Raw genomic sequence first — 12,166 nt, 5'->3', positions numbered from 1 at the left:
TTTTGCACTATTTATTTTTGTGATGTATAGATTCTTAAGTCTTTGCACTGTATGCTGCCACAAAACAAATTTCATGTCATATCAGTGATAATAAATCTGATCTGATATGCATGCATCATGAAATACAAGTTGAAATAAATTTTATTTATTTGTTTCCTTATAAATTCCATGAGTGAGAATTTGATTCTGTATCACAAATTTTTGGGTAGTGATTTGTGAATTCCATAAAGGCGAATTTTCATTAACCTGAAAGGCCGTAATACAGAGGTCGCCTGTATTTGCCCTTCTTGCAAACAGGATAAACCCAGCTAATTTTTCCACATTTGACAATGCTAGTGTTATATTTTCACTGGAATAACTGGCTGAAGATGGGACTTGTTCTGAAGTGCATATTTAACAACATAGATCCTCAGCCTTTGATATGTCCATTGTATCCAACCACTTATCATCATCACTGAGCAAATCAAACTCCCCTTCAATGAGAATGGGGAGATTCATGGATCTTCTTCTTTCCATTAGTTGCTTAATTATTCACCATTACTCATAACTGACACAATAGCAGATTTATTCAGATTCATTGGTCACTTGTTTGCTCAGCTACCTATAACATGCCGATTCTTCAATTTAGCATGCATAGTCCTACACTGTATCATCACCCGGGTCCGCGTCTCATTTTGGGTCCACTTGGAGTTGCTCTGGAATGCTTTCCAAGATCATTTTGACGGCATTATTTCATTAAGGAATAGACCCCCCCAAGCCATGAAGTTACAGAATGCAGTGAAATTCAATTCTATCATTGTTGATGGCCTACAGCATCTCAACAAACCCCAGTTTTAAGGTGTTAGAATCCAGATTGACTCAAAGACCTTAATTTTCTTAAACTGTATCAACTCTATCTAATCAGCGATTTTCAAGAAGGCCTGTAGCCATGTCCTCAATTATAGACTGCAGCATTTCCCTAACATCTCATTTGAGACTAAGTGTGGGTCCCTATTTTCTCTCAGTCTCTTTTTCTTAGATTGCATTTGTTAACTTCCAGTCTGTTCTGACAGTTCCAGAACCTAGGAAGGATTCCTAGAAATGCTTCTGACACCACTGTGCCACATTAGAGGACCACAGGACACTTGACAGAGAGGTTCTGTCAGCTTTTAATCCCTGTAATTACTAAATTTGACAACTCAAAGTTTTTCCACTCTCATAGACCTTTGGCTCCATACTATTTCTAGTATTTTCTTGTGTCTCCCAGTGAAAATAGATACAACCTTATTAATATCTTAGCCAATACTTTATACCCCATTATAGTTACTTCTGACTTTTATGGGTCTACATATATTTCTACTAATCTTTTTACTTCTTTGCAGCTCTCAATTTTTTTTCTACATTTCTTACTAATTTTCTTCCATCCTCTATCTCCCCCTCCCCCATCTTCAACTATAGAATTTTTCTTGCCAACTACTTTTTCTGTTGTCACACTCAAAAAGTTGAATTTTTATTTAATAGTAGAATGGACAAATGTTGAGAATTATGAACATAAACCTTTGCCCTTAACTATCAGCAATCCCTGATACTTAATTCCCCCAACGTTATTTTCGTTAATACTTTCACTGCGCCCTTTTAATGGGATTAAGTTGAAGACACTGCAGTAAAAATGTCAGGTCAATTCAATGTAAAATTCTACAGGGTTATCATAACTTTTCTTAGACTTAAAGGACCCCCTTACAAACCAATCTAGCTCTCCTCCTGGCCCTCACCGGCCCTACTTTCCCTCATGCCCCCCCCAGTTCCTACCACGCCACCAAACTATCCACCCGGTTCCCTCCCCAGCTGCTGTTCGGCTCTTTCCACAATCCCCCGTCCCTCTCCTATGCCCAGTCCTTCGATGACAAAAACCTTCAGTATTTCTCCCCTACGTTCACCCTCTTACCGTGCCTCTCCCTGCAGCCCCCGGACCGGTCCATCACCCCACCAAATCCCCTGGTTACGGCGACGCCAACCAATCCCGCTCCTGCTGCCGCGCGCACCACCTTGGCCAACGGATTCGTCGCTCACCACGTGACTCCGTTGACGTCATCGCGTCGTGGCCGCGGCTCGATTTGGCCCAATCCCTCCGAGGGAAAACTCCCGCGCCGCCCGGTTGTTGACTGGGGACATGGCGCGGTTCAGATAACTGCCTGGTTGCTGCACTGTAAGACACATGTAAATGAAAACAAAGTGCTGAAAAACTCAGCATTCTATGAAGAGAGAAACAAGGTCAACGTTTCATATCTGAGACCCGCAACATTAACTCTTTGACTTTCACTAGGAATGCTGCTGACTTGTTGAGAATTCTGAGCATAGGCAGCTTTCATTTTCAATCATATACTACGAAACAAAATATGAAAATGAAATTAATATGAAAAATAATAAAGATATATGAATGGATTTCAACACAAAAGCGAATGCTGCAGCATTCCACTTTGACGTTTAATGTAAGTATTTGTTATTCTTAAGTTTCTGACCATTTAAGAGCTCATCTGCAGTTCTGTTTAAAGAACAACGGACTGTTACACAGCGAAGGAACAATGATTTGAAGCAAGATGAAAAATTAGTTGTCTTCATTTAAACCGGCGGTGTTAATTTTGCACAACTCCAGCACTATTATTAGTTTTCTATGTATATAGTTTCTCAACTTTAGCACTTCTCAGGGATGAGTTTGAATACTCCCAACTCCTGGTGTATACATGGTCGGAATTTGGCTGCTGTGACAAAAAAAATCAAACCAAATCAAATGAAAAAAATCATATCAGAAATCAAAAGTTCACTGGCCTGTCAACTCTTTGCTTCGGATTGCTTCATGTTGACAAAGTGTATGCTGCCTTCCTGTGTTATCCATTACTGGTGCTGTAACCCCTGTTTTCATCATGGTTCATTAACAATAATAACATTATGAAATATCCACTACCATGCTAAAACTTATTTATCAACTTTGACGTATTAACAATACTGCAATGCAGTAAGCACATTCGGTATTTCATTAATTATGCAATAGTTTTAGCATGATGTATGATTTTCATCAACTATATCACAGGGTACAAGTAAAGGCCATCTAAAAACAACTAATGGCTATTCTATAACACCTTTAACATAGTAAAATGTTCCAAGGTACTTTACTGGAACACAATATGACAAAATCTGATACAAAGTAAAGAAAGAGCAAAAAGGACAGATGACTAAATGCTGAAGGGCTTAAAAAGAGAAAAGAAAGGCAGAGAAATTAAAGGAGGGAATTCTAGATCTTAATGCCTTGTCAGTTGAAAGTACAAATAGTGATCAGGATTGGAGGAAGTCAAGTATAACAGAGGGTATACAGATGGAGATTGTAGAAATAGGGTGGGCTGAGGTTACTGAGGTATTACATACATAGACTAGAATTTTAAACCAATAGGTGTCAAGGGGTGCCCTGCATCTTACTTCTCCTAAAATTTATGAAACCATCATTAATGAGATACTAAGAAGAAGCCTATTGTCTGATTTATCTTCCTCTCAAAGAGGTATGAGGTCTTTTATCCCAAGTAGCTAAGATGGGCAAACTTGTGGTTTTGGCATAAAAGCAAGAATCCATCTCCCACACTTAATGATTGATGTTCCCAGTACATTACATTGCACATTGAGTTATCATTTTCTAAACATAAAAAAAATGAATATGTTAGAAAGAAGGAAGATCATGTTGTTGGTGGTGAAATTTATGGCCGTGTTATGACTATTATAATCTAGCATTCCAACTCTGGTATATTGATGGTCTGACCAAAGCATAACAGAAACATATGCAATGAAATTCAAATAACAACATATATGTACCAAACAATAAAACTTAGAACAAAGTAGCAGAAAAACTACCAAAAGGCAATGAGATCTACCAAGACCATTATAAACAGCAGACTTGGGTAAAATTTTCAAAGATCTGTTTTATTCAGTATTTCTACCTTCACAAAATCATTCATTTTTTTGGGATACACTTAAGTATATATATCCAAGATAGGCTTTACATTAACCAAAATCTTAACTCTTTAAATTGTATTATAAAGGTAATTGGTACAAAAAAGATAGTTGGCTGTCAAATAGTGCTGAATTACAGTGCTGAATTACAGGGCTAATGCAGGTCTGAAGGATTTCAACAGATTTAGAGTGCAGGGTTTCCAAAGCCAAGTGTTTGTTGTAGCTGATGAATCTCTTCAAGGAGCTGTTTATCTTCAAGGTTTAACTATATAAGACAAAATATATTACAAATGATCTCATATTAATATTTTTCTCCAGTTGTAAGTCCATTTTCTGCCCAAACCCTTGAAGTGATTTAAACTATTCCTCAGTTTAATGTGTGATAATCCTAAATGTATGTGTCTCATTAAAGGGTTGACCTAATTGCTATGTGAATCAGGTCAACCCTTTAATTCCTCCAATCTTTTCCCAATGGAGATGGAATTACTACTTTTAATGGTAATATTTGGAAACAACATAAGCCCAAAGACATATTAAGTTCAAAGATAAAGTCAAAATGAGAGTCTTCTATTATTCCTCATAGCATTTTGGATCCATCATCATGGTTTTATCTTTAGGTAAAACCTTTCATATCAAAGCTACAATTCACAAGACAAAGGAGCAGAAGTAGGCCATTCGGCCCATGGAGTCTGCTCCGCCACTTCACCATGAGCTAAACTATTCTCTCATCTAGCCTCAATTCCTGGCCTTTTCCCCATATCCCTTGATACCCTGACTAATTAGATACCTATCAATCTCCTCCTTACAGACTCCCGATGATTGGCCCTCCACAGCTGTATGTGGCAACGAATTCCATAAATCCACGACCCTCTGGCTAAAGAAATTTCTCCTCATCTCTGTTCTAAATGGGTACCCTCTAATTCAAAGACTGTGTCCTCTTGTCCTGGACTCACCCACCAAAGGAAACAACTTAGCCACATCTCTCTGTTGAGTTATAAACTGCACTATTTTCAAGCTCCAGAAATGTGCTATTCCAAGATATGATGAGACTGATTGAAAACTGAGATGTACAGCGTAGAAACAGGTCCCTCGGCCCATTGTGTCTATGCTGACCAACAACCTTATTTATACTGATCCCATTTCCCTATATTAATTCCATATCCCTCTATCCTTTGCTCATTCAAATACCTGTCCAGATGTCTCTTAAGTGCTGTTACCGTTCCTGCCTCCAACACTTCCTCTGGCAGCTCATTCCAGAAATCAACTGCGCTTTGTGTGAAAACTTACCCCTCAGATCCCTTTTAAACCTCCTCCTCACCTTAAACCCTTAACCTCTAGTTTTAGACAACCCTACCTCAGGAATCAGAGTCTGACCATCTACACCTCTCATAATTTTATATGTTTTTATCATGTCACCTCTCAGCCCCTTTGCTCCAGGGAAAACAGACTCAGCCCAACCAGTCTCTCCTTATAACTCAAGCCCTCCAATCCAGATAACACCCTTACCAATCTCTTCTGCAACCTCTCCAGGTTAATCACATCTTTCCTGTAGTTTGGCAACCAGAACTGCACGTAATACTGCTAACCCTAACTCCAACTGTCGTCTAACCAACGTTTTGTACAACTGTAATATGATGTCCCAACTCTTGTACTCAATGCCTCAGCTGAATGCCAAACCAAGCATGCTATATGGCTTCATCACTGCCTTGTCTACCTGTGTGGCTACTTACAGGGAACTATGTACTTGCATCCCAAGGTCTCTCTGTTCAATAACACTCCTCAGGGCCCTACCACTCACTGGGTATGTCCTACCCTGGTTTAACTTCCCAAAATGCATCACTTTGCACTTGTCCAAGTTAAATTCCATCTGTCATTCCCTTGCTCGCTTTCCCAGTTGATCTAGATCCTGTTGTAACCTCAGACAATCTTCTTCACTGTCCACTGTACCACCAATTTGGGTGTCATATGCCACTTACTTTCTCACCCAAATCATTAATATATATGACAAACAACAGGGGACCCAGCAACGATCCCTATGATACACCACTGGTCACAGGCCTCCAGGTTGAAATTCAATCTTCCAATACGACCCTCTACCTCCTATTACCAAGCCAACTTTGTATCTAATTGGCTAACTCACATTGAATCCCATGTGTTTAATGTTCCAGACCAGCCTATCATGCAGGACCTTGTCAAAGGGGACATGAGGACATTTAATGCCCTGCCCTAATCAATCCTCTTGGTCACTTCTTCAAAAAACGTACTGTGAGACATGAATTCCCATGCACAAACCCATGCTGAGTATCCCTAATCAACCTTTGACTTTCTAAATGCAAATACATTCTCTGTCTCTTAGAACCCCTTCCATAACTTTCTCACCACTGATGTTAGGCTCACTAGCTGTAGTTACCTGGCTTATCCCTGTTGCGCTTCTTAAATAAAGGCACAACATGAGCTATCCTCCAATCTTTTGGTACCTCACCTGTGGCTAACGAAGATACAAAACTATCTGCCAGGGCCCCAGCAAAATTCTCCCTTGCTTGCCATAACATTCTAGAATACACCTGGTCAAGTCCAGGAGATTTATCCAACTTTACGCGCATCAGGAACTCCAACACCTCCTCCTTTGTTATGTTGATGTACTCCAGGATATCACTGTTACTTACTCTGAACTTACTAGCTTCCATGTCCTCCACAGTAAATGCACAGGAGAAATATTCCTTTACGATCTGGCCCATTTCCTGTAGTTCCACACATCAATTACCATACTTACCCTTTTCACAGAAAGCAACGTGAATTTTTGTCCCGAAAGTCTAAATTTCTTCAGACATTCCTCTGCATATCTGTCAAACAACCTTCCACCTCAACTCACCACAGAAGCACCCTTCTCACAATCCTTTATTATTATATAATGCAGCCTTCAGCACAATGTGTAACGAAGGGGTAAATCAAAATAAGGTTGATGTTGAAACTAACCTTTAATGCATACTTATAGGTTTGCTCTGCTTCCAATTTTCTCCCTGTCTAAAATAATGAAAAATGAAATAAATTAATGAAAGCATGCTCAGTTAGGACATAGTTGATAGCATTTTGGACTGCAACTGAAAGTTTCCATTGTGTTATTTCCACATAAATTGTAGCATTGGATAAAATACACAGTAATTTATCTGAATAAAACAAATCATTTTTATGTCCTGTCTTTAACCAAATGTAAATTGCTACAAAAGTAAATTTATGGTCATCAGTGAAATATACTGAAACCAAAGTGTATTCATATTTGATTTTTCTTAAAACATGAGATCTGCTCATTACTCTACCAAAAAGCTCATAGACAGGAACAAAGATATATTTTGAAATGGGATAATTTTCACTTCCATTGCTTGGTAGACATTGAGCCTGTTTGATTTTTATTTCTATTAATTTCAATGGAAGATTGCACTACTAGCCGAAGAATTATCAGAATTTATCTTCAGTTGTTTGCTGAGAAATAAAAGTACTTTCTGCTGAATATGAATATTTTGCATTGTCAAAGCAGAATTAAACCTAAAATAAATGAAATGTGTCTCTTTCTTGAACAGCTTAGTAAAAAGATTAATTAAAAATATCAAACCAATAAAGATTTTGATTTTCTATGAAGGAAAATACTCATAGTTTCTCCCTCTTTTTCTAAATACACTCCTTCAAATACAGTTCTAAGGATGTAGGGCTCACCCCATACCCATGGCTGATGTGTATTTTATTAGCAGATTATTGTACCCATGCCAACAAAATCCTACCCAGTGTTCACAAGTTCACTTGCTGACAAGAAAGGCAATGAGGTAAACTTCCCTGGTTAGGGGGTGATCAGGTGAAATAAGGTTAATTTTACAATGAATATGACATCCTTGGGTTCACAGACCAGCCCCAAATTCCCAAACATAGCAGTCAATTTGCATATAGTAAAATTGATGTTGAAATAAATACAAACCTGTTGATTTGTTAAGCAATATTACAAAAAGGAAGCAAATTGGCTAAGATCTTGGCTGCTCCCCATCCTCTCCTTTGAATGATGTGGAGTTATTTCTATCCTGATGAACTGCTAATGTCTTGGTATATATTGCATCAGAAAGCAGGCACAATAAAAATTGCAGCAAAATCCCACCACAACAATGGAGTGTCAATCTTATACTTATAAGACACAGAAACATCCCATTCGATCCAGCAAGTCCACGTTAGCTCCCGGGGGGCAATCCTTCACTCCTTATTTCCCAGACCCCTGCAATTCCATTCTTTCTCACATAAGCCTATTACTCCTCTTTGATTTTTTTTGCCATTAACCTACATTGAGAGATAATTAAACTAGCACATCATTGGGATGTGGGAGGTCACTTGATCATCTGGAGTAATCTACCCAGGCACAGAATGTACAAACTCAGCACAAATAACAGTTGAGCTCCATTATCTGCTGCAACAGCATGCCACACTAAGTTTTCAAATTCTGAGGTAGGGGCTTGAACTCACAATCTCTTACCTAATATCAAAACTTACATGAAATTGTACCAGTCTTCCTTCCTATATGAAATCAGCCCACTTAGCACAAACCAGAACTTTATCAGAGTATGTGGCTCAGTACAGTACACCAGCCAGTGCCTCTTATTGATCAATTAATTGGGGGGTGAAATTTCAATATTCAAGGAATGAAAATAATAAAATTAATTCTGCCATGATATGAAATTATTTCTATTTCTAATAATAATCTCCAGTACCTTTAGGCACACCAATGTGAGATAGCCCCAGATGTCTGCATTTGAATTACACAGGATATTTGCTTCACAGAGAGCATCTTCAGCATCTGTCAATTCATTAAGCTGAGTAAGTATAAGAAAGAACATAATTAATCTCTTCTTTAATCAAACCACTATAAAAACATCTACCAATTGACCTCAATTGCCCTTCTAATCTACTGGAACATGAAGTCTTTTAAAAGGTTACTTAATTTCATTTCAATTTTAATTTCAGAATGTTCATTTAACTTTTATTAATTTTCCTTCCAATATTTCTCTCCTGTGCACAATGCATCACTATATGAAGAACTTCAAATACAAATCAATGTTATGATATTCTGATTAGATTATTTTTAGTCACCAGGTATAGCAATTGAGACTCCAACCGTTGAAATTCACTTCAAAAGTCCCTTCACACCTTGGTCCTTTCTTAAGAACTCCCTAAAACTGTACAAACCTTCGGTCACCCCTTCTTTGGCTGGGAGTCTATTTTTGTTTGATTTACCCCCAAAATACTTTTCTATGTTAAGGAGTCTGTATAAATGCATGTGAGAGGGATGTTTAATTGCAAACTATTGTGGGCAATGTATCACACATTTAGAACCTTGCTAAACTGACCAAAAATTAAATTCTCCGAACTTTTTGTTGAACCTGGATAGAAAAACAGAAATGCATTTACATGTGAACATTCCTTTATTTTTGAACATTCCTTTATTTTTGCTTTGTTTCATTAAACACTTCAGCTATTTACCAAGTAATTATAAATAAGAAAGACAAAACAAATGTAAAGGGATGTATGAACTAAATGGCCAAGCTATGACAGGTGGAAATTAATATGGGAAAATTTGAGACTTCTTGACACTAGAACTGAAAAAGACAAATATTTTCTTAATGGTCAGATTAGGTATACTTACGAACACCATTTAACATATTTGTCCATCCTACTTAAGATAGGATGGACAAAGATGAGATGTCCACCTTCAATTCCACTGCCCTTCTGTATTGGCATCAAAGGAAAATTTGCCCAATTTGAGATAAGTTTCTGAATCCAGTTCTATGATGTGAATTAGGGATGCCATTTCTCCTAACACTGAACCTGAGATAGCTCCTATTCTAAAATAGTTCACAGAGTTACTCTTACCCTATAGCAGGCAATGCCAACTCCTAGCCAAGTCAAGCAGGATGGTGCTCTCTGAGAGGCAAAGAGGTAGACAGATTTGGCTGACTTATACTGAAAAATGAAGCAGAAACAATAATTAGATAAATTATACATCTAGTTAAACTGTACAAGAAGCTTCAAGGTAATATTGGTCATAGAATCATGGGGTCAGAGAGCGATACACCATAGATACAGGTCCTTCGGCCCAACAAGTCCATGCTGACCACGGTGCTCCCCACGCCCCCCCCCCCCAACCCTGGCTAGCCCCAACTTCCTGCATTTAGCCCATATCCCTCCTATCCAAGTGCTTCTTAAATGATACTATTTTACCTGCCTCAACCACTTCCTCTGGCAGCTCATTCCATATACTCACCACCCTCTGTGTGAAAAAGCTGCCCTCGGGTCCCTTTTAAATCTTTCCTCTCTCACCCTAAACCAACATCCCCAAGTTTTGGATTCCTCTAACCTGGGGAAAAGACTGTTATCATCCACCTTATCTATGCCTCTCATAATTTTAAACTCTACTATAAGGTTGCCCCTCATTCTCTGACATTCCAAGGAAAAAAAAGCCAGCCTGACCAACCTCTCCCTATAACTCAGGCCTTCTAGTCCTGGAAACATCCTTGTAAATATTCTCTGCACTCTTTCCAGTTTAACCACGTCTTTTCTACAATAGGCGACCAAAACTCCAAGTACGGCCTCATCAATGACTTGTACAACTGCAACAAAATGTCCCAACTCCTATACTCAATGACTTGACTGATGAAGGCCAGCATACTAAACACCTTTCTCACCTCCCTGTTTACCTGATGCTGCTTTCAGAGAACTGTGCATTTGTGCTCCTAGGTCCCTCTGTTCCATTACACTCCCTGGTGCCCTACCATTCATAGTATAAGTGCTGCACTGGTTTGACATTTCAATATGCATCACCTCACACTTATCTGTATTTGCGACTCCTCAGCCCTTTCCCTAACTGATCAAGATCCCCCTGTAATCTACAATAACATTCTTCAGTATCAACAATACCTAATTTCGTGTCATCCGCAAACTCACTGATCAAGCCTTGTGCATTCGCATCCAAATCATAAGCAAGATAAATGTTATTTTTAATTCATCTTAACATTTTGAATTAATTAATTAGGGTGTTTATATTATAACTCCATGTGAAACAATGCCACTCTTGGTTTAAATGTCAAAAATAAAGAAAAATAAAAACAAGGATGATATTTGAATCCATTCAGCAAGATAATTTACTTTTAGTGATTCCCATTCATTTACATTTTCTGTTGAAATGGTTAATTATTAAATTGTCCTTACCGACTGAGGCTCGTCTTCCTGCAGGTAAATGGATCCTAGTCTCAAGCAAATAGAATGCATGTTAAATGCATCATGTACATAACACAGTGTGCGTGCATAATATTCCTTAGCTTTAGTATAGTCTTCTTTCATGTAGCTTAAATGTCCCAGTAAAGCCCATAGATCTGGATTCTGAAATAATAAATTTATTAAAAAATTTAGATTACAATTTCTGAAAGAGAAAAAATAATTAATGAGAAAAACTGGTTGATTTTCTATAAAGTAAGCCATTAAGAAATGTTAGAACCATTGTTAGAAACACAGACTTGCAAATTATTTGCCACATCCCCTGGTCAGAAAGTATGCATCTACCTTTATATGATTCATATCAAAATTTGTTTCAGGTAATGCTGTTATATCAAAGGGCCTTCTTTCATCAGAGAAAATGTGTTAGATGAAATATACAATGCAAACAAATTACTGGTTCTCAAGCAGAAGAAAATTTAAATTAAATAAAATTGATTTGTAACAAGCTAACCAGATATTGATTTCACAGATGTTACGGACTCGGAGAAAGTCCCTTTAAGTTTGTGTGTGTGTGTGTGTGTGTGTGTGTGTGTGGCGTGCTTACGTCAACAGAAGATAAAGGACATAATGACGTTGTTGAAGTCAGTCGAAGAGAGAGAGAGAGAGAGAGAGAGAGAAAGGGAGAGAGACACCAGCCTGCTAGTTTTCTCTATCGATGGATGAGAAACAATAACTGTGTCTGCGACTGAAATCCACGAATGGAAATTAGAAGTAATCCAGTGGAGTTCACTTTGTTGCTGACCTGTAGAAGGAAACAGGTATTTGTGTGGACAACCACGATTCGAATGCTTTTCAGGGTGAGGAAGTCACTACTGAGTAAACACTGAAGTGTCGTTTGGGTTCCATCGTGGAACATTTGGATTTCATAATTACTCTCTCTATGTTC

The 12,166-nt window shown here is 38.2% G+C and overlaps 2 protein-coding genes across 4 annotated transcripts in view; both read right to left on the bottom strand.

Annotated features, from left to right (window-relative positions):
* The window catches only part of wdr90 (WD repeat domain 90), a 66,379-nt gene extending 64,363 nt beyond the window's left edge, over positions 1 to 2,016 (bottom strand). Inside the window, 1 exon segment of the mRNA XM_052021267.1 lies at positions 1,925 to 2,016. The gene's annotated coding sequence lies outside the window, so the exon portion shown is untranslated.
* Positions 2,017 to 3,925: 1,909 nt separating this feature from the next.
* The window catches only part of cfap70 (cilia and flagella associated protein 70), a 58,857-nt gene continuing 50,616 nt past the window's right edge, over positions 3,926 to 12,166 (bottom strand). For 2 of the 3 annotated variants that reach the window (XM_052021728.1, XM_052021730.1), the window contains exons 24-28: positions 11,215 to 11,385; positions 9,880 to 9,969; positions 8,721 to 8,822; positions 6,952 to 6,999; positions 3,926 to 4,240 (exon numbers count right to left, since the gene is read on the bottom strand). In XM_052021728.1, the coding sequence (XP_051877688.1) occupies positions 4,160 to 4,240; positions 6,952 to 6,999; positions 8,721 to 8,822; positions 9,880 to 9,969; positions 11,215 to 11,385 (492 nt within the window). In that variant the 3' untranslated portion in view covers positions 3,926 to 4,159. The remainder of the gene's footprint in view (positions 4,241 to 6,951; positions 7,000 to 8,720; positions 8,823 to 9,879; positions 9,970 to 11,214; positions 11,386 to 12,166) is intronic. The other variant, XM_052021729.1, reaches the window with a different exon arrangement.

This window comes from Pristis pectinata, chromosome 8 (genome assembly GCF_009764475.1).
Source record: "Pristis pectinata isolate sPriPec2 chromosome 8, sPriPec2.1.pri, whole genome shotgun sequence".
NCBI lineage: Eukaryota > Metazoa > Chordata > Chondrichthyes > Rhinopristiformes > Pristidae > Pristis > Pristis pectinata.
Note: the sequence above shows the minus strand (reverse complement) of the source record. Positions and strands in the feature narration are given on the sequence as shown.